Source organism: Manis javanica, chromosome 4 (genome assembly GCF_040802235.1).
Source record: "Manis javanica isolate MJ-LG chromosome 4, MJ_LKY, whole genome shotgun sequence".
NCBI classification, from domain to species: domain Eukaryota; kingdom Metazoa; phylum Chordata; class Mammalia; order Pholidota; family Manidae; genus Manis; species Manis javanica.
In genome coordinates, this window is record NC_133159.1 from 173,019,797 (window position 1) to 173,047,673 (window position 27,877).

Here is a 27,877-nt window from a genome sequence, read left to right on the forward strand (position 1 = left end):
ATAGTGTTTGATACATATTTCTGAATGAATGAATGGTATTGTACATGAGTTTATCCTCACACTGGATAAGGAATACCCATTAAATGAGGCAATGGCCAATCTTGCATTACTTTTGAATAGTGTTTGACAATGCTTATGTTTTGCAAAGTGCGAATGGCAATGCTTCTTAAATAGCTTTACTGGTGTTACATTTTCATGCCAAAAAAACTCACACATTGTAAGTGTACAATTCAAGGAGTTGTAGCAAATTTACAGAGTTGTGAGAACATCACCACAATACAACTTAAGAACATTTCCATTACTCCAAAAAGATACTTGGTATGCAATAGCAGTCACCCCCATTCCCATCCAGGAAACTACCAGCCTACTGTCAACCTTTACTGATTAGGCAGAAAACTTTAATAGGGTGCATATTCAATATTAGTGACACAGTTGGTAATATTTCTTACCCATGCCAAAAAAGTTAGAAATCCAGCCAAGGTAGAAGAGGGAACAAATATCATGCCAGAAAACATGGTCTGTAAGTCACGGTGATGTACTGTGATCTCAAGCATGATGGTGGTGGTCTACAAGGCAAATTGAAATGTATTGCATGTCAGATCTACTCAGTCCACTGACAGTAGAGAAAATGTTAGATGTAGGTGTTCTCACCCTATATAACAGAATTTTATCATATGCAGATTCACCCCTTTCAGAGGGAGAAGAGAAAGGATGAGCTTTTGTTAATGAGAATATGTATGAACCTTTAGCTCCCTGAAAGGGAAAAAATCTGGAGATTAAGGTGAAAGCTAAAACGACCAAACAGACTTCATGAGAGTGCATTAGTTACAATCTAAGACAGTAGGATGAAGAGAGAAGTTAGCCAAGGAAACACCATTGTTGCAGTATAAAAACCTACACACATTAGAAAGTTATATGGACAGTTATTTTAAAAAGTCCTTATTGCCCCACACCTAGACTACAGCTTTCTAACTGTCATCCCTGCTTCATATCTTCCCCACTCCTAACAAATCATTTTTCTGAGATTGTTCATTTTGATTGTAATGGGCCCATTTTCTTTAAGAATACTGTAACTGTGAGATGAAGGGATAAATGTAATTTTGTATTTTTCTGTTTTAAGGATCAGTTTATCAGTCACCAAGTGTGTACTGAGCACTGTATGGAACCTTCACTGGGTCTCATTAATGTATGAATTATAATAAAGGTGGTAAGAATAATAACTACTAAATTCACTGAATATTTCACATGTGCCAACCATTAAGAACTGAGCATGAGTTGCTTATTTTAATCCTCACAGCAATTCTATAATGTGGGTGTTCCTATTACACCCTCTTTACATATGGGGGAATATAGGGCCCAGAGTTGTTAAATAACACCCTCAAGACCACAAACTTAGTAAGTGACAAAGCTGGGATTCAAAACTTTACGTGGGTGATTCCTAAGGCATTCCTTATGCCAGTAAGTATACTATTGGAGGGCTTGCTGTATAAGGGAAAATTGTTTCACTACTAAATGAATTCATAGTGTGGGGGAATATGTAATCTTCATATCAAAAATGATTGGGAACAGAATCTAATAACTTCTAATCAAGTATTCAGTAAAAGCACAATTAACATTTTAGATGATAAAATTTTCTCATTTTACAACCACCACAATCTCTCTACAAAGGTAATGCACGAGTGTTCACATTTATATGTTTCTCATCTCTTAGTCTCCATGACATAACATTGTTCTATTTTTTCTCCTTATTTTTTATAACAATAAGTCCTTTAGTCCACTCAGCTGACTCCTCTTGGTCTTATTATTATACAGTGTGATTTTTTTTTATATTTTGAACACAGAAATTTTTGTTTTACAAAATCTACTTTGCCCCTGCTATACTGCCTTGTCTTATTTTAATCCATAAGAATTCAAAAATACAGTAGCTATACTAGTGGAGCCGAAGGATTTAGTAATATGGTAACTGTTGAACCACTGTGCTATATACTTAAAGCTAATATAAGATTGTATATCAACTAAAAAAAGTCAGATCATAATAGCCACTTGGATTTACATGCAGAGTTTCTAAAAAGAAACCTTGAAAAAAATATGCATCTCAGAGAAAATTCTGTGTGTATGCTCTAATAAAAATATTAATCCATAAAAAAATAGTTGGCGGCAAAGGAAAAAGGGTACCCAACATGTCAGATATATTTCCGTTTTAAAAACACAGTGTTTCAGAGTCACATGTTGGGCTCTCTGCTCTGCTCCTTTATTTGTTCATATCACATTAGGGAGGGTGGTCCCTGCCCCCTAAGCCAAGAGATGAAAGTTAGTTATTGGTCCAGCTGACTGTGCTGTTAGCAAGTTCTGGAAGGTCTGCCGTGTTCTGTGGAACTGATGCACTTTGAAGTCCTAGACCTTAGCTGAGAAATTCCCATGCACAATTTTTTCCAACCCAAAGCATCACTACAGAGCTGCTTCCACGGGAAGACTGGCCGCCCTGCTCGGCTGCTCCACTGAAAGCTGAGGCACCGCCATCCCGCTGCCGCCGAGCGCTCCCACCTCTGAGAGATCGTCAAACAGGCACAAACTGGGAGGAGTTGCACAATAAATAAGGGGCTGGTTTTTCACTTGACACATAGCAAAAATGCCTTCATCTAGACATGCGTTTGTCCCAGTCTGGAATGGTTCCTGTTCAAGGAGAGGCAACACAAGAGTGGGAAATGCCGTAACGAAGGGACCGTGACTCCAGGCTGCTGATCACTAAGGACCAAAGAGCAGAACTGTCTCCCAGAGGCTCATCAGCAAATTCCAAGCCTCACTCAGGCTGGCAGTAACCGAACTGTCACAGCCATATTAGCCAATAATCCTGACATCACTTGACCATCAACTCCAAAAAAGACTTTATTCAGAGTTGAAACTACAGAAAAGTGTAGACACCAATTCTTTGTGTCCCTATGCTGGACATACATGAGTGCTGACTGAAAAGAAATGACTATTAGATTCTCTTCTACCGACATCCGTACTGATTAATCAGCATTTGGGTTTACACTGGGTAAAGGCAGTAGGTCTGTTGACTGCACAAAAATGTTTCCATACAAAGTATGAATGGAAAGACTTTTGGTATATCTGCATGACTCCCTAAAGCCAGTCTTCCAAGTGAGGTATGGCTATAGTTTTTCCTATAAATTCTTACTTGGACTGAGTTTTCCTGAGATGGTAAGAGGGATGATAAAAAATAGACACTACCTGCTGAATACCAAAAAATACAATCTAGAGAAGCCAAATCAGAATGTTGTCCACTGAGAAGGGGTAAGTGAATAGCTCCCTGCTGATCAGGACAGTCCAAGGCTAATTTCTTAGAGAAGTCAGTGGGTGATGTCAGATGTTTTTTCACAGCATATAGTCTTTGCCTGGACTCTTCTCATGGTTTCAGGATTTCCACTTCAAGAACTGGGAGCTGTGTCTGCAAGGCAGATATCCAACCACTGGTTGGGAACATCAGCTAAAGTGCTGGGATTCACTCTGGGTCTCCAGGGCCTTGGTAAACATTTCCATCCTGGTTTTCAGTAATCTTGGACTTTTGGTAATCTTTCATTCATATTTATTAATAAGTTATCTGGCATAGGTATAAAAACATCTTCAGTCTCTGAAATTATTAGCATTGAAGTTAAGCAAGGCCATCTGGGAAGACTGCAGAAATGCATTGTATTGTCAAATGTTATAAAGCTGATTTTTACTCTTATTATTGCCAGGAATCCCTGTATTCTGAAGAATAGTCATCTTGAAGAGTCATCAATAGTAGCATCTTGAACTTTAGGTCTCCTGTAAAGTTCTCCCTAAACTTCACTCAGAGAGTTGCACATGATTCTTCAGAAACATCATTGAATCAGTGACATATCACAGTCCCTCTCTTTTCTGTGTACAGTTTTAAGGTATTAATTTTCCCCACTGCTCAAGGCAAAAGTGAATATATTTAATGCTACATTGAAAGTTTAAAAGAGAACTCTATCTCCCAATTTACATGTTTATATAAGTACTTACAATATAGAAGCAAAATGACCAAAGGCTACAATATTTTCTCCTCTTGCGCAAAATAAATGATATCACATACGTCAAGAAGACCAGAGACGCTGCATAACCGAACGTCACTACGACCTGAAGAGAATACAGATACCAGAGCAAAAAAGAAATATTGACTGAGGGAAAATTAAATTAAGAGTGTTTTTTAAAACATCTTTTGCATATGCACTTTGCATGATTCCTTGTTTTAGTTTATGACAAAATAAAGATGAACATATCTTCATTACATAGACTATCCAATGTTAAAATTTATCCTAAATTACTTCATAAGATACTGGTTATTGCAATGTGCTACTTACCAAAGCGAACACCATTCGACTTGTGACGTAAGTGTGTGCTCTGTTTGCTATGTAGAAAATTAAATACATTGAAAAAATAATAAAAGCGAAGAGGTTAATATCCACCAGTGCTTGCCCAAGCCAGTAGGCGGAAGTATAGAGGCCTGAAATCCACAGCTGGGACTTAGCTCTTTTCTGATGAAAAAAAAAAACAAACACAGGATATACATAGATTCACTTAAAATCCAAATCCAAAATACACACATTGGAAAATATTTTAAGACATATAACCTCATCTTTTAGTCTTCTAATAATTTTAATTATGCATATACTGCTTAGGAGCCTGAGGTCCAGAGCCAATTCCATAAATGTGGCCACTTTGAATTGATTATTGTTTTATTTTATAGGTTGGGTTCACATCACCATTTCAAACCATGCATAATGAATAGAAAAGCAGACCTCATAACGACCAAGGCATTAATCCTCAATATTGTTGTGCGAGCTGAAGGACAATAAATTCTCCATTATCAAAATAAGCTCTGGGAGAGTTAGTGGCCCCGGATGGAGAAAGGTGACTTACCTAAATCTCATTTTACCATTTTGCTTTGGATAATGGACATAACCAAATACAGATATTACAACAAATTTCATTCTCTGCAGCAGAAAAGGGGATTAGAGTCTTAAATCAGATCCTCAATTTCAGCACCAATGATTTCTTCCTTTGCATAGGAAATAATGTAGTTGAAAATTGTAGAATATTCCCATTTGAAGGCTTAGATAAATATGAGTCCCTGCGAGAGTATTGCACTTTTCTGTAACTCTGAGGTAAAAAATATTTTGTTTTTAGAAGTAAATGGTCTGACTTGATGGGAATAACATTAAACTACATTATTGAAATTAAACCTATCTATATGTTTTTCTCGCAGGAGGACACTTTGAACACATAGTGTTTGAAATACAATTACTGAAGTCTTGAAGCTTCTTTTCTCACCCCACCCTTCTTACTTTGTGATCGCTGATGCTGCCCATGGCGATGTAGGGAGGCATACTGCACACGACCAAGAATAAGAAGATGGAGCCTTCCTGCAGCCCAATCGAGAAATATATATAATTCTGCAAACAGAAGAGGTACTTCAAACTAGTGGATATTTAAAAAAATGAAACAAATGCCAAAAATCATAAAGAATGTGCTCTTTGACATACTGAAAAAAATCAGAAGTGTATTTCTAGTTCATTAATACCTATACCCGATGGTGGGAAGGGGAAATGATTTCTGATCATTTAACATGTGGTTTCAATTGCTAAAAAAAAAAAAAAAAAGACATAGAAAATGACTCAGGACCCACTTTAGAATATATAAAAAAGAGCTAAAAAGAGATAGCTGCCCATACATGCTCATAGCAGGATGATTCACAATATCCAAGATGTGGAAGCACCCCAAGGGTCTATCACAGCTGATAGGATAAATAAGATATAGTAAATACATACAATGGACTGTTATTCAGCCTTTAAAATGAAGCAAATCTTGTCACATGCTACAACATGGATGAAACTTGAGGAAATGATTCTCAGGGAAATAAGCCATTCACAAAAAGAAAAATACTATACAATTGTCCTTACATGAGGTAACAAAAATATTCAAAGTCATAGAAAGTTGAATGGTGATGGCTAGGGGCTGGGGGTGGGTGTGGTTGGACATGCTGGTTTAATGGGTCTAGAATTTGAGTTCTGCAAGGTGAAAAAGTTCTGGGCATATGTTTCATAACAATGGGAGTATACCTAACACCACTGAACCGTACACTTAAAACTGATTAAGAAAGTAAATTTTGTTATGTTTACCACAATAAAAAAACTAATAATTCAGGAGTTAAGATCCTAGAGAAATGGAACATTCAGGCCTAAGCAGCACATCTTTCTCAGCAAGCCTAGAGGTGTCTATGTGAAGAAGGTAGCTGGGTGGATGTGTTTTGAAGCACAAACCTCAAACTCAATGCTGTCGAGTCCATCTTCAAGGAGATGAAGTTTAAATCACTCCCCCAAATCAGTGTCTACCTGAGTCCGGACCTATGCTCAGGTAGAGTATAGGGCTGCCTCTTAGATATAATTACAGGAGAACAGAACAATAGCCTGTTTCAAAAAAATTCTACAATTCCCAAACTTTACTTAAGGCTTTGGAGGCTACATGCATAAATTCTAATTTTTTGCTGGGTGGGAGAATACATTATCATCTTCATAAGAATGGCTATGAAAGAAAGGCGTGTGTCACTGGGAAGCCTAAGAGAGTAACCATGGGGCCTGGTTTTGATCCTGAACAAACAGGTAATGAAATGAGGAAAGTAAAGGGCCTAGAGCAGGTGACACTTCTCTCTTTCTACTCCCAGTTGTTGGTTCCACCTTCTGAGTGTTCCATTCAGACACCTGTGCCCTTGACCTCGCCGCTCTCATGGTCAGTGGTGGCTTCGCCTCTCAGATGCATCATGTCTTCTGCAGACTTGCCAGTGATACTCCATCCTCTAGCACCATTTGTGGAATGAGGCTAAACTGAAATTGACCCTTTGGTCACAAAATAAGCTTCCCTTTTTGACCTTTTTGATGGTTCTATTTCTAATCCTGTTTATTGCTCTCCCAACCTCCTGGTCTGAAACAGTTGGAGTTAGCTTTAGGAGTTCCTTCTTGGGTATCAGTCAGGGTCTAGCCAGAAAACCACGATTCCCTCCAGTACTTGAAATAGAAAGTAATCACATGATGGTTACATGGGTGCAAAGAGCAGAGAAGTCAACAGGCTGATGAAGCAAGAAAGCAGTCACTTCTGGGATGGAGGGACAAAGGAGGTGAATGATGTGACTGAAGTTCAGAGCGCAGGGACCGCCTGCTCTCCTGCTCGTGCTATCGCATCTGCCCGTCTAAATACAGCCTATAGCCAGCTGGTGGAGTCCTGAAAGAGCAGCCTGTAGGCACAGACACCCCTGCAACGTAGAGCAACTACAGAGAGGTGAATGAATCCGTCAAAAGGCATGAACTATGAGACTGTCCTTCAGCTTAGCCAGCCTACTTCGTCAATAAAGGGAACACCAACAAATTATAGCAGATTTATAAGACTGTGAAGCTGGGTTTCAGGTGCTCCTGATTTCCAATTGAGTGTATACACATATACACACACATGCGCGCACGCACACACACACACACTCTCTCTCACTCTCTCTCTCCAGTAGACTTCTGCAGTCAAGTATACATCTTTTCAGAAGATTCCATAGGAGACCATGACATAATATTGAAAAGTATTTTCCTATGAGAATTCTCAGATAATTTAACAAGAAAAAAAAACAAAAATGTTTAGATATAATCTGTTTAAAATGTTAGGACAAAATAATTGTTCTTAGGATTAACAATCAGTTATGAATATGTAAAAGATAAAGAGGGAAAACACAGGTTATTTGTCAAATTCCTAAGTGTTCAGAATGAGTAAATCCAATACTTACAAAAGGAAATACTCCTCTTTCGATTCGGATGTGTTGTGTACAATTAAACATTTGAAGTAGCGCATTGCTGATAATATTCATAAGAATAGGAAAACAATGCACTCTCTTGGTATTACACACAACTGAAAATCTATAATCCTTCAAATAAAAGAAAGACAAATAAAATAATGTTAATTCTACATCATTAAAGAACAAAGAAAAAGATTTAATCTGTAAGACTCTGACAGTGCCACATTCCCACTGTGTGACCATATTCAAGTTAATTGACCTTTCTGAGCTTTAGCTTCCTTTTCTGTGAAAGAGGATAATTTATGAGTTGCTATATAGTTTAAATGAGATAATATATATTAGACCCTAGCAAATGCATAGCACAGTTGGCAATATGCATTTTTATTACTATTACTAATTTTAGACCACTTTGTGGCTGAGGAAATTTCAGCTAATGAAATTTCAGCTCGAAGTGGCTCTGACAAGGAGACAGTGTCCATTTACAGCGAACAAGCAATGGGCTCCTGATTTTCTGGATAGGAGATAATCATGGGATTCATCAAATATTCATGGTTGCACTGCCAGTGAAATATTTTTACACTTTCTGAAACAATTTTTATGCTAATGTTTATAAAAATATTCATGCATTCATCAAGAGGCTCAATATTGTTTAAACATTACCAATATATATTTTAGATAAGAACATATAAAAGAACAGCCAAAAAGTGTAGTTTCTTACCATATGCACAAAGAGATTACATTTTTTATGATGTACTTAGTTCAGGTAGAACTGAATTCAATGATACACTTTCAAAGGCTTTTTAAAAAATTTCCCTTTTAGCAAGAAATAAAGAGGTTGCTTCATTTAATTTGGCTCCCTGTTTTTCATTGGAGTATATACAAACATCACTTGGGTAGTTAGCCATTGAATAGGATTCCCTAAATTCATAATTACATTGGTGGGAATTATAAGGTTTAATACTTTCCTGAGTCTGAATAATGCAATTATAGTTTCTACTTTCAATGTAAAAATCATCTAATTCAGAAGTTAAGATAGAAAATGTTCTACAAAAATTTATTGAAACCTCACAGTTTATTCAGTAAGGACCCAAATGTTTTGACCCAAGTTGTTATATACTAGTGGGGCTGACTTCCTGTGATTTTTGAAAGTTTAAAAATGTAGCATTTTGGGTGGCAGAGGAGGAAGGCAAGGCGGAAACCTCCTCCCCAAAACAAATAAAACATGAAAAGACAGCAAATACAACTAAACCTGAAAACAACTGAAGACTTCAGAACTGACTATCTACAGCTGGGAAAGAAGAGAAGACTTCACAGAAAAGGGTAAAGTGGCAAAGCCAAGATCTGGCAGGACCCAAGCCCTCCCCCAACCCCAGCTCACAGGTGGGAGAAAAAGGAACAGAGCCAACACTTTTTGGCTGTTCTTTTATATGTTCTTATCTAAAGAACCGGGGAGAGGGTAGGGGGCCCAGGATCACCGAACATCTGGCCCTGGAAATCTGCTCAACGAACAGGAGCTCACAGTACATGGTGCTCTGGTGATTAGTGGGTCTGAACAACACAGACAGACAGAATTCTTGGGAAGCTGAGATTCCAGCTACTGTGGAGAACAGGCAAGCTCTACTAGCCCCTCTGAGACAAAAGCAAAGTAGGCAATTTGAAAGACTTCCCAGCAGCAGGAGGGGCCCCAGAGGGGCAAGGGTTACATGGAACTCTCTTCTCAGGAGAAAGGGCAGGTGGATGATACTTTCCCAGACTGTCCTCAGACCGACAGGTTGGGAACTCTTGGGAGTCCCAGATGCTACATCCCCCATGTGGGAAATGAAGCGCTGAGGCTCCTCCCGGTGCATGCAGCTGGTAGACAACCCACTTGGCTAGAGGGTAGTGTCAGATTTTGCTGCTGAGAAGGCAGAGGGAGGCCCTCCCAGCTTTCTTAGTTCCATTTTGGCCCAGCTGGGGAGAGGCCTGTGGGACCCAGCCCTGGGAGCTCCTTCCTCCCAGTAGGCACTGGGTCCTGCCCACCTGCAGCCCCTGACATTGCTTCAGGCCAGGTGAGAGGGCAGCCCCACACACAGCAACTCCAGCAGCAAAGCCCCAGATGCCTCCCTGCACCTGTGACCAGCTGACGGCCCACTGAGCCCAGCAGAGGTGTCAGTCTTTGCTGCCAGGTAGGCAGAGGGAAACCCTCCCAGCTTTCTTGCCTCTGTTTCAGCTCAGCTCTACAGGTGCCTACAGGAGACAGCCCTGGGAGCTCCTTCTTCCCCACAGGCACCAGAACCTGCTCAACAGGCCTGGGTGGACACACACACCAGCCTGCCCACCCCATTAACTCTGCAGCCCCCACCACTGTTGCAGGCCAGGCAGAGGGTGGCCCTGCCCACAGCAATTCCAGCAGACTTCTGTGCATACCACAAAGGTGCAGCCAAACCAAACTGCCCACCTACAATCAGACTACTACAAGCTGGGCAGAAAGACAGCCCCACCTACTGCATGCCAACAGTTGGGGCTTTTACACTGGAAAGTAAAGAGTCTTGAGCTTCTGGAAACTAGAGGGTGTCTCCTTCATAAAGTATTACTCCAAAGGAAGAAACACAGACACTTACAATATGATGAGGCAGAGGAATATATTCCAAAACAAAACAAAACAAAACAAGATAAAACAACAGAAAGAGGGCTGAATGAAATAGTAATCACCAATCTTCTTGATAAATAGTTCAAAGTAAAAGTCATAAACATGCTCACAGATCTACATAAAAATGTTCAAGCTCCCAGGGAGGACTTCAACAAAAAGATAGAAGACCTCCAAAATAGCCACTCAGAGCTGAATGATACAGTATATGAAATGAAACATACAATGGGCAGATTTAATAGCAGACGATCACAGGTTGAAAAAGTTGTAAATGATACAGAAATTAGGGAACAGGAAAACAATGAAGTTGAAAAACAGAGATAAAAGATCCCCAGGAATGAAAGAATAATAAGAGAGTTGTGTGACCAATCCAAATGGAACAATATTCACATAATACAGGTACTAGGAGGAGAAGAGAAAGACAAAGGAATAGAAAGTCTCTTTAAAGAAATAATTGTTGAAAATTTCCCCAATTTGGGGAAGGAAATAGACACTTAGGCCATGGAAGCACAGAGATTCCCTAACAAAAGGAACCCCAGGAAGACACCACCAAGGCATATAATAATTAAATTGGCAAAGATCAAGGATAAGGAGAGAGTGCTGAAAGCCGCCAGAGAGAGGAAAAAGATTACTTATAAAGGAAATCCCATCAGGCTATCAGCAGACTTCTCAACAGGAACTCTACAGACTAGAAGGGGATGGCATGATATACTTAATGTACTGAAATGGAAGGACCTCCAATCAAGAATCCTCTACCTGGCAAGATTATTATTTACATTTGAAGCAGGTATTAAACAATTTCCACATAAACAAAAGTTGAAAGACTTCACCACGACTAAGTCAGCCCTACAGAATGTGTTAAAGGGACTACTGTAGATAGAAATGACCCTAAGGTAAATAGCTTTCACAAGTGAAAATAAACTGATAGTAACAGTAATAGACTGACTAATTGCAAGCAAGTAAGAAATTAAAACAAAACAAAATAAGTAAAATCAAATAGACACATGTAGAGAAAATGAAAGTTCCTGTGGCCAGGATTCTCAGCTGACTCTGATCAGCTTGCTCATTGCACATGTGAGCAATATGTTGCTACTGACTCCATATAAAGAGCTCCATGCAGTGCTATGGGCTGCACAACTACAGGAGAGCAGAGGCTGCAGTGGAGGCAGTACTGATGACAGAGACTGAGACAGCTGCAGGAGAAGAGAGGCCCAGAGGCTGAGATGGGCTTGCTGCATGCAGACTCACTCCGAGGTGGAAGGGATTCTAGTGCTTGACCTGCCACCATGGGAATAAAGTTGGGTATAAACCCTTTCAGCCTAAGAACATTCCATTGTCATTTTTTGATCTCATTGAATCAAGAGGGACCTCGTCTGGGGATGAAACCCAGTGGCAAGACATCACAAAATCAGTCAAGGGATACACAAAAAGTGTAGATTATGACATATAATGTGGAAAATGTGGAGGACGAAGAAGAAGGAAAACACAAAGTTTGTTTAGACTGTGTTTGAAATACAGTAATCAGCAATTTAAGATAGACTATTAGATAGTAAGGAAGTTATCCTTGACTCTTTGATAAGCACAAAACTAAACTCTACAATAAATATAGACACAACAAAAATAAATTAAAACAAAGAGAAATCCAATTCTAACACTCACGAAAACCATCAATAACAAGAGAAGAGTATGAGAGGAAGAAAGGAACAAAGAGCAGCTATAAAAAACAGCCAGAAAACAATTAATAAAATGGAAATAAGAACATATCTATCAATAATCACCTTAAATGTATATGGACTGAATGCACCAATCAAAAGACAAAGAGTGGCAGAATGGATAAGGATACAAGACTCATATATATGCTGCCTACAAGAGACTCATTCAGACCCAAAGGCATACAAAGACTAAAAGTGAAGGGATGGAAAAAGGTATTTCATGCAAATAATAGCGAGAAAAAAGCAGGAATAGCAGTACTTATATCAGACAAAATAGATTTCAAAACAAACAAAGTAAGAAGAGACAAAGAAGGACATTACATAATGATAAAGGGGTCAGTCCGACAGGAGGATATAACCATTTAAATATCTATGCATCCAATATAGGAGCACCCAAATATGTAGAACAAATACTAACAGAATTAAAAGGGGAAATAGACTGCAACATATTCATTTTAAGAGACTTTAAGACACCACTCACATCAACAGACAGATCAACCAGACAGAAAATAAGTAAGGAAACAGAGGCACTGAACAGTACATTACATCAGATGGACTTAACATATCTCTACAGAACATTCCACCCAAAAGCATCAGGATACACATTATTCTCAAGTTTACATGGAACATTTTCCAGAATAGATCAATACCAGGTCAATAAAAGAGCCTCAAGAAATTAAAAAAGATTGAAATTGTATCAAGCAGCTTCTCAAACCACAATGGTATGAAACTAGAAATAAATTACACAAGGGAAACAAAAATGTCTACAAACACATGGAGGCTCAACAACATGCTTCTAAATAATAAGGGGATCAATGACCAAATTAACACAGAAATCAAGCAATACAGGGAGACAAATGAAAATAAAACTCAACAGCCCAAAACCTGTAGGAGACAAGGAAGGCAGTTTTAAGAGGAAAGCACATAGCAATACAGGCCTACCTCAAAAAACAAGAACAATCCCAAATAAACAGTCTACACTCACAATTAAAGAAAATATAAAAAGAAGAACAAATGGAGCCCCAAGTTAATAGAAGGAGGGACATAATAAAGATCAGAGCAGTAATAAATAAAATAGAGAAGAATAAAAGAATAGGAAAAAAATGAAACTAGACACTGGTTCTTTGAGAAAATAAACAAAATAGATAAACCCCTAGCTAGACTTATCAAGGAAAAAAGAGAGTATGCACACATAAACAACATCAGAAATGAAGAAGGAATAATCATAATGGGCACCACAGAAATACAAGGAATTATTAGAGAATACTATGAAAAATTATATGCAAATAAATTGGATAACCTAGAAGAAATGGACAACTTTCTAGAAAAATACAACCTTCCAAGACTGGCCCAGAAGAAACAGAAGATCTGAACATACCATGTACCAGTAATGAAATTGAATTGGTAATCAAAAAAATACCTAAAAACAAAATTCCAGGACCAGACGGCTTCATACCTGAATTTTATTTAACTTTTAAAGAGCTAATCCCCATCCTCCTTAGAGTATTCCAAAAAGTAGAAGAGGAGGGAATATTCCCAAACTCACTCTATGAGGCCATCATCAAACTAATACCAAAACCGGACAAAGACACCACAAAAAAAGGAAATAAAGACCAATATTCCTCATGAACACAGATGGAAAAATCCTCAACAAAATATTAGCAAAATGAATTCAAAAAACACATCAGATGACCCATTATGATCAAGTGGAATTTATTCCAAGGATGCAAATACAGTACAATATTCATAAATCAATCAATATCATACATCACATTAACAAAAAGGAGAAAAATCACATATTTATCTCAATAGATTCTGAAAAGGCATTTGACAAAATTCAACATCTTTTCAGGATAAAAACTCTTAACAAATGGGTATAGAGTATACATACCTCAACATAATAAAGGCCATATATGACAAACCCAGAGCCAACATCATACTTAATAGTGAAAAGCTGAAAGCTTTCCTCTAAGATTTGGAAGAAGACAAGGATGCCCACTCTCCTACTTTTATTCAGCATAGTACTGGAGGTTCTAGCCATGCAATCAGGCAACACAGAGATAAAAATCCAAATTTGTAAGGAATAAATTAAACTGTCACTATTTGCAGATGACATGATACTATACATAGAAAACCCTAAAGAATCCACTAAAAAGCTATTAGAACTAATAACTGGATTCAGCAAATTTGCAGGATATAAAATTAATACACAGAAATCTGTCATATTTCTATATGCTATCAATAAACCAGCAGAAAGAGAAATCACAAAAACAATTCTATTTACAATTGAATCAAAAAAGAATAAAATACCTAGGAATAAACCTAACAAAGGAGGTGAAAGACCTTTCCTCTGCAAACTATAAGACACTCATGAGAGAAATTAAAGAAGACACCAATAAGTGGAAATCTATCTCATACTCATGGATAGGAAGAATTAATATTGTCAAAATGGACATCCTGCCTAAAGCAATTTACAGAGTCAGTGCAATCCCTATCAAAATACCAACAGCATTCCTCAATGAACTAGAACAAATAGTTCTAAAATTCATGTGGAACCACAAAAGACCCTGAATAACCAAAGCAATCCTGAGAAAGAAGAACAAAGCAATCCTGAGAAAGAAGAACAAAGCTGGGGGGATTACACACCCTGACTTCAAAGTCTACTACAAAGCCACAATAATCAACACAATTTGATACTGGCATAAGAACAGACCCATAGATCGATGGAAAAGAATAGAGAGCCCAGATATAAACCCATTATATTTATGGTTAATTCATATATTATAAAGGAGCCATGAATATACAATGGGGAAAAGACAGCCTCTTCAACAACTGGTACTGGGGAAACTGGAGAGCTATATGTAAGAGAAAGAAACTGGATTATTGTCCACAAAAGTAAACTCAAAATGAATCAAAGACCTGAATGTAAGTCATGAAACCATAAAATGTTTAAAGAAAAGATAGGCAAAAATCTTTTGAATATAAGCATGAGTGACTCTTTCCTGGACACATCTCCTTGGGCAAGGGAAACAAAATCAAAATGAACAAGTAGGACTATATCAAACTAAAAAGCTTCTGTACAGCAGAGGACACCATCAGCAGAACAAAAAGACACCCTATAGTACTAGAGAATATATTCATAAATGACTCATCTGATAAGGGGTTAACATACAGAATATATAAAGAACTCACATGCCTCAAAACCCAAAAAACAAATAACCTGATTAAGAAGTGGGTGGAGGACCTGAGAAGACTTCTCCAAAGAAGAAATACAAATGGTCAACAGGCACATGAAAAGATGCTCCACATCACTAATCACAAGGGAAATGCAAATAAAAACCACAGTGACATATCACTTCATACCAGTTAGGATGACCACTATCCAAAAGACTAGAATAACAAATGCTGGTGAGGCTACAGAGAAATGGGAACCCTCCTACACTGTTGGTGGGAATGTAAATTGGTGCAAACACTATGGAAAACAATACTGAGGTTCCTCAAAAAAATAAAAATAGAAATACCATTTGACCCAGTAATTTCACTCCTTGGAATTTACCTGAAGAAAACAAAATCACTGATTTGAAAAGACATATGCACTCCTATGTTTATTGCTGCAGTATTTACAATAGTCAAGATATGGAAGCAACCTAAATGTCCACAAATAGATGAATGGGTAAAGAAGATGTGGTACATACACACAATGGAATATTATTCAGTCATAAAATAGAAAGGAAATCCTCCCATTTGGATCCAGAACAACATGGATGGATCTAGAAGGTATTATGCTCAGTAAAATAAGCCAGGTAGAGAAAGACAAATACTGAATGATTCGACTTATTTATGGAGCATAAAAAAAAGGCTAAAGAGAAGGAACAAAATAGCAGTAGACTCATAGACTCTGAGAAGGGACTAGAGGCTACCAAGGGGGAGGGGTTGGGGAAGGTGGTGAGGGAGTGGGAAGGCGATAAAGGGGCACAATAATTTGCAGTCACAATATTGGTCACTGGAACAGCATGGAGAATAAAGTTAAGGATTCTCTATCATCTTACTACCTAGATAGATAGTGTCCACACTAGAGGGGGTGAGGATTTAAAAATATGGGTATGGAACCACTGTATTTTATATTTGAAACCAACATAAGATTGTATATCAATGATACTTTAATAAAAAATAGCACTTTGTTAATAGATATTTTTTCATAAAAATAAAAACAAGAGGCAAGAGGCAAACATACCTTTTGCTTACCAGAAACTATGATAGCTCCATTGTATGATGGGTCATCTGTACCATTTCTATTTTCAAAGTCATCTACTTCCAAAAGTATATTTTGATGCTTCACTGACTGTATAAAATCTTCAATATTTGATTCTAGTATGAAATCAATAACAGAAGGCATATAAAGCAAGAACACATATGTCAAGTTTTTAAAATAAACCACATACACAACTTAGAGTCAATTTTAGGGTATTATGTGAAGGCAGGTTTCTTTGCACATCATGATAATAATACTGGTACATCATGGGCACAGGATCTGAACAGACAATTCTCCAAAGAAGAAATTCAGATGGCCAACAGACACATGAACAGATGCTCCATATCACTAATCATCAGAGAAATGCAAATTAAAACCACAATGAGATATTACCCCACACCAGTTAGTATGGCTAACATAGAAAATACTAGGAACAACAAATGCTGGCAAGGATGTGGAGAAAGGGGAACCCTCCTACACTGCTGGTGGGAATGTAAAATAGTTCACCCATCGAGGAAAGCAGTTTGGAGGTTCCTCAAAAAACTCAAAATAGAAATACCATTTGACCCAGGAATTCCACTCCTAGGAATTTACCCTAAGAATGCAGTAGTCCAGTTTATAAAAGACATATGCACCCCTATGTTTATTGCAGCACTATTTACAATAGCCAAGAAATGGAAGCAACCTAAGTGTCCATCAGTAGATGAATGGATAAAGAAGATGTGGTACATATACACAATGGAATATTATTCAGCCATAAGAAGAAAACAAATCCTACCATTTGCAACAACATGGATGGAGCTAGAGGGTATTATGCTCAGTGAAATAAGTCAGTTGGAGAAAGACAAGTATCAAATCATTTCACTCATCTGTGGAGTATAAGAACAAAGAAAAAACTAAAGGAACAAAACAGCAGCAAACTCACAGAACCCAAGAATGGACTAACAGTTACCAAAGGGAAAGGGACTGGGGAGGATGGGTGGGAAGGGAGGGAGAAGGGGTAAAAGGGGCATTACTATTAGCAGACATAATGTAGGTGGGGGGCACAGGGAGGGCTGTACAACACAGAGAAGACACGTAGTGATTCTATAGCATCTTACTATGCTGATGGACAGTGACTGTAATGGGGTATGTTGGGGGGACTTGATGACGGGGGGAGTCTAGTAAACATAATGCTCCTCATGTAATTGTAGATTAATGATACCAAAAAAAAATTAACATTGAGGCAAAAAATAATAATAATAATAATGATAATAATATTGGTCCATGAAAGAGAACCCAGTCTACCATCTTCTAGTTGCCAAATCTTATGCTGCGATGAGTTAGCTTTGTAATTCTGTTTGATGCAAGTTAACATGTGACCATTAAAACAAGATAACTGTATTTTGTGGCTCTTGATTAAAAAATACATTTGAACTCAGTGTTTTGTGGATATATAATGATTATATGAGGAATATTTCAGATTGGCCAGCTTGAAATGGCCAATAATAACACTCCCCTTTTTTCCCTTATTCCTTGAAATTACATATATGTAATGTACATGTGTAACAAATATAATTCATATCTGTGTTGCATATTTTTATTTATTACACAAATACATTATTTATTACATAAATACATTTTTTCTTAGGAAATTGGAAATGAAGAGCAAAATTTTTGATATGCCCCTAAGAAGAAAGCAGGTGAGATTGAGAAGTAAGCACTGAGAAACACCCACAGCCTAGAGTGATTAGGAACAAACAACTACAAAAGTAAAACCAATTTCCAGAATATCTAAATTCAGAGTGGACAAGTTTAAGGGGCAAAGTGGGCTCAGGAGCCACGGTCGGGTTCATTAACTGGTTCACCAGCCCTGGCACAGGTGTCTGCCGGCCCTCCCCAGGTCTCACACAACTGCAGGTGTCCCCAGAATACAAGTCCCCAGACTTAGTTCTAAGGAATGTTATCTGGGGAAAACAGCAGGGCAAGAACTAAAGCAACTCCAGGCAGTTAAAGGACAGGTTGGAATGGGACAAGGAGGACTCTTGCGTTTTGCACATTTGGACTGTGAAATGGAACTTCATGCTGAGGACACTCAGAAGGGACTGTAGGATTAGAAAAACAGGGCCAGGCCCCAAACAAATGGGGGCTCCTCCAGTGGGAAAGGGGTGCACTCATAGAATAAAGCTCCCCAGGCATTCCTGGCAGCCCTGGGGCCACCCCACCTCCATAGTCACCTGCAGTGGGATACCTTAATGGTGACCCACCTCCACTGAGACAAACAGGGACTCATCGATTTAAAGACAAACACGTACCAATCATCAGCACATTTTCAGAGAAGAGGAACCAGATGGCATAGAAACTCCAAACTTAAATCACAAAATACTTAACAAATGAGCACAGGGAAGAAAAAAATAAGTTAACACAAGTATATTGTTCTCAGAGTAACTGGAGATGAAAATGTATGCAAAAGACAGTAACAGGCTGGAGATAATTCTATCTTGGGAATCAAACGTACAATTAGGAAGACTCAGTTTTAAGGTGGCGGAGTGAATAAAATTTACTTTCTAAAACTGGATTTGAAAACAAGAATGTCAAATAGAAATGAACAAAATGCCTTTGTTTAAAGAGGAAACCTAAAGAAGCCTGAGACACAAATGTAAATGAAAATGGGAATACACATGGGGACCCATCACACAAGACTCCTACTCTGAATATGTACATTTTTTGACATCTTGGGCAAAAACATAAAAGCTTTTCTTCAAAGTTAAATAAGTAGCTGGACAAAACCAGTTATCCATTATTTAGGATAAAAAGAATACAGGTATCAAATTATCTAAAGGAACCTTCCTGGTCCCATCAGAGAGGTGTAGGGTATAAACAGGCCCTCTTTCCGTGTCAGTAGTGTGTATGGTATTTAAGATACAGGTCAGGCTGCTGTAACAAAGAGATCTCACAGTGGAGTGGCTCAGCCAACATACAAGTTTATTTCTCTCTCACATCATAGCTTAGGGGGTCAGTGCTTAGGCAGGTTACACAGGGACCCAGGTTTCTTCCATTTTGTCCCACCATCCCCATCCTTTGCACATATGCACTGTGCCCCAGAAGTTGTTTTCTATGAAGGAAGTCAAAACACACATTTTTCTCTAACTTATTATTTGACTTTTTTCCTCCAACATAAAAATAACTTATATCTGGATTTAAAATTTGTTTTTCTGTTCACCTGTGTTATTGATGATCAACAGGCTGGTACGAGGGTCTTGGGAAAGTTGTCCAGGAGACAGGAAATACAAGTCAGGTTTAAATTCCCAGTCACTCTTTTGAATGAGTACGGCACTAAGTATCTTTTCCACAATCAAAGGGAATGTTGCAATTCCAAATACCAATAGCCTAACAACAAAGAAAAATTACCACATGAATCGATAGCCACTTTTTTTATTCAGTCAGACATCTCACAAATATTTGTGGTATACCCACTCTGTGCCAGCCCATGATTACAGGTGCTAACAGTTTGAAAGTCATACCTTCGATGCTACACACTCCAAAAAGGCTTTGCTATATAAGCCAAGGCTATCAAACTACACAAACCAAACAGATGGTGGTAAGAGTTATCAAGTGCTGCCACACAGGTATGCCCACTATCAGCACAATCGAATCCTGCCTGTAACCATCCTCAGCAGGCATGTTGGGTATCATGTTAGTTTTAAGTTCTCTTCTGCTGTAAACTATCTAGAAAAACCAGAGCATTCTGATACTCACAGGGTAAAAAGCGCTTTCTTTCCATGTTTTAACTTTAAGAAACGGAGCCGGGCTATTGCACAGACCTGCATTCTCCAGAGGCCCAAGTCACTCACAGTGGGTTGCATTTCAGGGAGAGAAGAGGGAGCCAGCTCCGCCTCCTGCAGGCCTTCTGGGTCTCTTATCATCTCTGCTTGTTTAAAATCTACACACACACACACACATTAATGCCTTCCTTGGGGTTTCAAAGTTCTCTCTTTTTACTAACCTTAAAGATTGTTCTAGAATGTTTGTGGCTACAAAGCAAACAATGTAAGAAATCAATTATGTTTACGACATTTACATGTAATAAACTCAGTGATAAAATATATTGATTCAAACCAAAATTCACACATTCAGTAAAGGGTGATCTCATCCTGCCCATATGCCCATTCTTTGCAAAGGGATAGAAGATCCCATATGTGACAATATTCTGAGGGATTTCAAGAAATGTTCTCCATAGGTATAGCCAATCATTGATGCTCAACTTCTAATAAGCGATCAATAATTTAGACGTTAAAAGTGAAAGATTACCAGCTCTGAAACCACCAGACCTGTCCCTGATTCTCAACTATATGACTTATGAGTGGCACATTTCAGGGCAAATCACTTAACTCCTCTGAGGTCTGATAATTCTAATTTAGAAAATTAGAAATGGCACTTGTCAAAAAGGTTGCTGTAGGGAGGTAATGCAATATATCCATACATTGATCAGTATCTGGCAAAGAGGCTCCAAATGTGACAGCTGTTATTACCATCCATTAAAATTCACAGCAGATGATCCTAAGCCTTTTCCCACATTCAGACCATAGTGGAATTTTGAACAAGCTCAGTGGCATATGAAGCTATGAGCAATATCTATATGAAATATCTGCTCAGACTTCCTGGTCTTGGTTAAGAGCCTTGACATCCTCAAAGTCTCCAAGTAGCAGTGAGCATCTGGGGATAAGAGAAAACTGCTCATTAGGAAGCAAGGTGTTTCCAAAGAGAAAATTGGTGTACTCAAAGATAGGACCTGTGCTTAGTCCTTGGAATGATGTTAGGAAATAATCACAAGTATCTTCCCAGACAGCAGAGTCAAATTCTTTCGTGTGAATCATGCCTAAGACATTATCAAGTCTAAATTGATACATTATGGGGACATTGGCTTCCTATGAATTATATCAATGAATTTACCGTGTTCAGTAGTTGATTTTCCTTCCAGTTTCATGAAGACTTCATTCAGAGTTGATGTGGAAATGTCATAATTCACCACACCCTGGCAGGTACCCTTATCAAGATCACTGAAAAGATCTAAGCAACAGACAGGAGTAGATACCTTTGAAACTCCACATCAGTTATGAAACCTGGGAAATTATCACTTATTTTTAAATGATGCAGAATATTGCTTAGAAAAATCTATGTCTTTGGAACCTCACAGTAAGCAAAAGCAAAATTTCATTAGAACGCTCTCCCACTCTGAGATGCATTTGTCAGACCATGTTCTCTATGCTCAAACTGCCTACATTTCTATTCTCAGCTCATGAACTCCCTGCAAACTTCTTTGAGGAAATATGAGCAAGCAGAAACAGCACTGTCTTCTCCCTCGACACCACAGATCAATGTGCATTTCTACTCATATTCCAGGTCTTCCTTCAGTGTGGACTCACATGTGTTATTTAATTCTGTATCCCTAGCATCATGAACAGTGCCTTTTATATAATAGGTTCCCAGTAAACATTCATGGTGTACCTCTTCATGGTGGATACTTGGATGAGGATGCAAGCTTCTCTGAGAAGCTTCTCATGTGCCACTTTCTGCATTGGGTGGGCTGATGGGCCAGCAACGTTACTCAGAGGAACTAGATGTATATGAGGCTGCAACAGCACTGTTTTCCCAAGGCATGCATGTGACATACAGAGGAGCTGGGAGTCCCCTGTGACCTACAAGGACATACATATGCCACTGAACTTGGAGAGGCCTGAGGTCTATGTGTAGAGGCTGCCATGGGCCCACATATCAACACCAGGGACTCTGGCTAAATGACATGCTCTCGGGGAGGTATCAGCACAGAGCTCACTGCCCTCCTTCTCTGACCAAGAAAGAAGGTGGGCTCGTTGTGCTTCAGGGATGTTAGTCCAAGAACAGAGGGACACAGTACAGATTGTGGAGGTGAGGACACCCTCTTCCTGCTACTAGAGACACAGGGAGCTGCCAGATTTGGGGGTGAATTCATGAGCATCTCCCTAATGAGACTGGAATATCCAAATAAGCCTATTTATCAGGCCTGTAGTGAGTCACATCTTTAATAAACTAAATGTTTAAACAAAAAGGAGGCTGTTTAAATCAGAAAAGACATACATTTTCTCATTTGTAAGACAGAAAAATTAGAGAATGCATCTCATGGAACAGATGTGAGGACTAAATGAGATGATATATATGAAACCATTAGAATAGCACCTGACTCATGGTAAGCATTGTACAAAGAGTTAATGATTATTAGAACTATTTAGCAAACAAATCCTAGGTTGGAACTGTTACCCAGGATACTAGGAACCAATGGAGAATCCTATGTTTTTCTCTGGGAATAAACTATATTTTTCTATGGGAAATAAACAGATACACAATTAAATTAAAATACAACAGGGAACCTGTAGCAGACACCTTGATGCCCCACCCTCATCTCTTTTGAGCTCACTTATACACAGCAGGTGTGCTTATTCTGAACACTTGCCTAAATGTATTTTTTCCTGGGCTCTGAAGTATGCCAAGCTCCTGTTGAGCACAAGCCAGATCGTTCAAAAAATTAATGCTCCTGGAAGCAGCCCTTAACCAAAAACGGATAGGGAGTGGAGAATACATGCCCCAGCTGTCCTACCCCTCTGAGGATATAACTCTGAGCCCCTTACTTAGGTACTCATTTATTTCTCTCGTGGTGTTACACCCCAATGCTTGCTCGATAATGCAAACTTCCCTGGCTTCCTTCCCTTCCCCCTTTCATGTCCCCATGCCCTTCTGCTGTGTCTGGGTATCAATTACTAAACAAACTGTACTGAAATCAGTCCTCAGCTCGAATTCTGTTTCTTAGGGAACCTAACCTAAAACAAACTCTAAATCCATTAAACAATGACATTATCATAATGAGAACACATTGCCAGATTTCATTCCCTTCCCATCATGCTTAAGTTACCTGGAAATGTATTTGTCCTTTCCACAGGCAAAGTGTACACAAGCTTGTCTTTGCCTTCTATTTTCAATTCAGCATCAGGGATATGATGATTAATAAAGGATGTTACTTTTGCTGGATCACATACTTCATTTCTGTATAAGCTAATATTTAAAAGAAAAGACAATTTATTTGTACTTTCTCTACTACCATCACAAGAGCTTTTATTGAATATCTAGTGACTGAGTAAACTTAGCTTTAGGAAACAAACAAAATGAGAAAATAGTAACAATAATAATAGTAATGTCATCAGTTTGAAAAATCTTATGATCTATACAAAGGTGTATAAACTCAGAACTACAAATTTACAAACACATTGTGTAATGGAAACTGCGAATTAAGTAGGAAGATAAACAGACCATTAGGCAGAAGAGACTTCTCAGGGATAATAGTTATTACACCAGACTGTGTGAATATCAGAAATTAGTGACTAATAGGGAAATTTGGCCTACACGCATGCTTTGGCCATAAGATTTTTGGAGTTTGTTTTTTAAAAATTCTTTTCGTCTGGACACAGTTTCTTGTTAGACACGGTCTTCTTCGCTCTCTGCCACCAAATTTACCCCCACTTTTGATACTAATTTCCAAAATTATTTGATTTTGTGCCCTAGGAGAGAAGGAAAATGTCACAGGATTGTATGGATCAACTGAGGAAAACAGAGGGTGGGAAGAGGTAGAGGTGAAGGCTACACAGAGCGATTACCTGGAAAATGGTCCAGGAAGTAGCCCAGCTGTGATCTGTCAGCCTGGGCTTATAATTTTGAAATTTTGCTTATCATTAGCATTAGTAATGATATGATTAGTAATGATATCAGTAAGTAGGAAGGTAGGAAGGTAGGAAAAGCATTTGGGAAATGCTCATCAATACAGTTTGGCAGAAATTAAGCATAAGGCCAATTCTCTCTCACAACTGTCTACCTTTTTGATACGGCAGTATTGAGAAAAATCTATATGAATCCAGTCTATCCCCAAAGTCTTTACCTTAAGTGATAACCAAGACCCCATTTCCTCTTCAGAAAGACAGAAGAGCCTGCACACCTCAGTCTCCCATTGGACATGATCACTTTTCTGTCTGAGTAAAAGGAAGCAAGAAAGAAACCGTGATAGGAGTCATTTTTCCCCATTACTCCATTTTCTCTGGATAATATAGGTGAAGATCCAAAGCTCAGATTTCCAAAGCAGAAGTGTTCTACGAGGCATATTTATCTCGTGTGCAGTTAAGAATTTGAAATACACATTAAAATTGATGCATTTAAAAATGAGCTTATGAATTCTAGTCTATTTCAGTGCATTCCAATAATCCTTGAAAAAACAAACAAGCAGAAATTACATGGACACATTTTCTATGCTGGATACTAAAATATGAGTGGATATTTTTCAGTCAAATATGTATTAAAGAAGATTTGGATGTTAAAGTCGATTGAAAGCTGATGTAAAACAGAAATCACATTTTTTTCTTCCTGGCCACAATCTAGCAAATGTATACAGTCGGCAAGAAATTCTACAGCGAGACTAGGCTCCTGTCATCTCCCAGGCTGCTATGGATGTAATGCACTCAGAGATAAAGAGAACTGGGCTCTCGCCTTGGGAATAAACATTTCCCAAGGTCTTTATTGTCATAGTGAGATAAAGCCAGCAATTACCAGCCAGGATGTCAGCCTCATCCAAGCAATTGGTACTCAGGAGGATCACACGGTCTGCTTTGCGCTCCTTAAGGAAGCTCCAAACTCGATGCCTGGAAAAGGGGTCCAGTCCAGCAGTTGGTTCATCTAATAGCAAAACCTACAAGGGATGATGCCATCACAAATACGCCTCTCTCCTACATTGTTTCCACATGACAGCATGGGTAACAACAAAAATTTTAAAAATAATAACTATCCAACCATTTATGCCCAATGTACTTATATATTCATAGTTAAACATAGCAGATTCTCTATTGATACGTTACACCGAAAGCTCTCCTACTTTTAGTATAAAAGAAGAGCTTGACTTTTTAGTAATAGTCAATCTGCATTCTTCCACATGCGTAATCTTCACTTACTTGGGGGTCTCCCAGAATGGCAATCCCAAAGGTCAGCATTCTCTTCTGTCCTTCACTTAAATGTTCAGCAAGGTTATCCTGAATGTTTTCTATGTCCAATTCCAATAAAATTCTTTGTACCTATACAAGAAAAGATACAAAGTTTAAAATCACTGATTGTGTTTCATCACCTACATTTCATTCGTAACAAGGCAGATGTATCACTGAGGGGCCTTCTGCGGTCATGGTTTAACTTGGCAATGACTGGCTGTGCAGTCAATCACGCTCATTTACCTCTTGCTCCACTGACTGTGGCTGAATCCCTTTTATTTTAGCAAACAGCCTGAGGTTTTCCTTCACAGTGAGAATATCGAACTGAACATTGGATTGGGGACAAACGCCAATGATCTTTCTGATTTCCTCCAAGTCTTGCATTTCAGAGATATTTTTATTATAGATGGTAACTGATCCTAAAAGCAGAAATTAAAAATAATTTAACATTGGCAAAATAATGTGTTTTATTCATGCTTGGAGATCTTATTTTGGAAAATATTGGCATATATTCACAAATATCTAAAATAATGGCTTCATAATTTATTAACTACTAATTACTCTCAATGTACATATATGCTCATAGTAGTGTATATTTCCTCTGAAATATCACATAGCAATGGCACAAAGATAGTGATTCATATAAAAATTGGGGAAATATAAAATATGTTCAAAATCTTATAGTTCTGTAGCCAAGATATGGAAGCGACCTAAGTGTCCATCAGTAGATGAATGGATAAATAAGATGTGGTACATATACACAATGGAATGTTATTCAACCATAGAAGAAAACAAATCCTACCATTTACAACAACATGGATGGAGCTAAAGGGTATTATGCTCAGTGAAATAAGCCAGGGGGAGAAAGACAAATACCAAATGATTTCACTCATTCATTGAATATAAAAACAAAGCAAAACTGAAGGAACAAAACAGCAGCAGACTCAAAGACTCCAAAAAAGGACTAGCGGTTACCAAAGGGAAGGGGTTGGGGTTGGGGTTGCGGGGGGGTGGCTGGGGAAGGAAGGAGAAGGGTATTAAGGGGCAATATGATCAGCACACATAATGTAGGGGGGTCCTGGGGAAGGTAGTATAGCACAGAGAAGACATGTAGTGACTCTGTGGCCTCTTACTACTCTGATGGACAGTGACTGCAACGGGGTATGTGGGGGCAACTTGATAATATGGGTGAATGCTGTAACCACAATGTTGCTCATGTGAAATCTTCATAAGATTGTATATCAATGATACATTAATAAAAAATAAATAAATAAATGATATGGTTCTGAGAAACAACTTTAGGAAAACAAACATATTTTCTCTTAAGCAGTCAAATTTAAACCTTAACATAAGAAAGACTGCACATGACCTCATTCTATTATCACACATTTTGCCTCTGAGAAATTTCTCTTTGCTCACCTTCTGTTGGAACACATAACCCATTAAGGATGTTTAGCAATAAAGATTTGCCAGCTCCACTTTGACCCAGAATTGCTGTGATTTCACCTTCATATACATCAAACAGCAAGCCTGTTTTCAGAATAAAATACTAACATAAATAAGAGGGCATTACACAGGGATGGTTCTAAAAAATACAACAAGAAAATTTATTTTAGTTGCATATTCTCAAGCATTTCAATAATTTAAAATACATAATACTCAATACTTTCCAGGTTGCTAAGACTACAAGCTTACTGTAGAATATTTGAGAAAAAAATATAATCACTTAAGAAGATACAATTAACTATCCAAATATTGATTTGTAATACACTTATTTCCAGTGCATATGCATGCACATATATTATATATATATTAACAAATTTTGTTCCTGCTCTATTCTTTTCTAGCCTACATTTTCAGATATTAAATCATAAACATTTTCCATGGCATTACATTCTAAAATATATTCACCAAAAATTAATATTTCCTGTGCCCATATTTTTACTAAATCAGTAGAAAAAAATCATTTTGCTAAGAATCCTTTATTTTATTTTTTTTTGTTTGCTTCTGCACTAAGTGAAAACCCAACTCTATTATGGAAAATTGTTGGGCAGTGTAAGATGAAATTCTTAAGAATTTTATAACAATTATATCTGAAAGATTGGGTCCTTTCAAATATGTGACCTACTTTCAAACACTGAAATTAATTAATGAATGGGCTGAAATCCCAGTTCATCCATTTTCTGTCTGGATGATCTTAGGTAAACCAAACTATAAGGTTCGGTTTACTTAGCTATTAAATGTGTTGGTAGTAACAATTATACATACAGAGAAAATACATACAATTGTGATCTAATCTATTAACCCCTTAATTGTAATCTGACTAAAATATTCTAAAGATCATTGGAAGAACACACTCAAATAATTAATAAAAACTAAAGAATAGCAAGAAATTAGTCTTGGCTACATGATACTAAAATTTAT

At 38.0% G+C, this 27,877-nt stretch overlaps 1 protein-coding gene, 1 long non-coding RNA gene and 1 pseudogene across 6 annotated transcripts in view; 1 reads left to right on the forward strand and 2 right to left on the reverse strand.

Annotated features, from left to right (window-relative positions):
* Positions 1–5,342, forward strand: part of LOC140849192 (uncharacterized) — a 77,546-nt gene extending 72,204 nt beyond the window's left edge. The window contains exon 3 of the long non-coding RNA XR_012130854.1: positions 4,751–5,342. This is a non-coding gene — a long non-coding RNA (uncharacterized lncRNA). The remainder of the gene's footprint in view (positions 1–4,750) is intronic.
* The window catches only part of ABCA6 (ATP binding cassette subfamily A member 6), a 58,016-nt gene that overhangs the window by 13,190 nt on the left and 16,949 nt on the right, over positions 1–27,877 (reverse strand). For all 5 annotated transcript variants that reach the window (XM_073235835.1, XM_073235838.1, XM_073235837.1 and 2 more), the window contains 15 exons: positions 26,873–26,983; positions 25,697–25,872; positions 25,424–25,543; positions 25,026–25,164; positions 24,364–24,454; positions 23,347–23,486; positions 21,354–21,470; positions 20,160–20,343; positions 19,624–19,790; positions 16,404–16,537; positions 7,823–7,960; positions 5,349–5,456; positions 4,365–4,538; positions 4,027–4,140; positions 450–566 (listed from right to left, as the gene is read on the reverse strand). In XM_073235835.1, the coding sequence (XP_073091936.1) occupies positions 450–566; positions 4,027–4,140; positions 4,365–4,538; positions 5,349–5,456; positions 7,823–7,960; positions 16,404–16,537; positions 19,624–19,790; positions 20,160–20,343; positions 21,354–21,470; positions 23,347–23,486; positions 24,364–24,454; positions 25,026–25,164; positions 25,424–25,543; positions 25,697–25,872; positions 26,873–26,983 (2,030 nt within the window). The remainder of the gene's footprint in view (positions 1–449; positions 567–4,026; positions 4,141–4,364; positions 4,539–5,348; positions 5,457–7,822; positions 7,961–16,403; positions 16,538–19,623; positions 19,791–20,159; positions 20,344–21,353; positions 21,471–23,346; positions 23,487–24,363; positions 24,455–25,025; positions 25,165–25,423; positions 25,544–25,696; positions 25,873–26,872; positions 26,984–27,877) is intronic.
* Positions 1,415–4,020, reverse strand: LOC118968134 (protein transport protein Sec24A pseudogene; annotated as a pseudogene).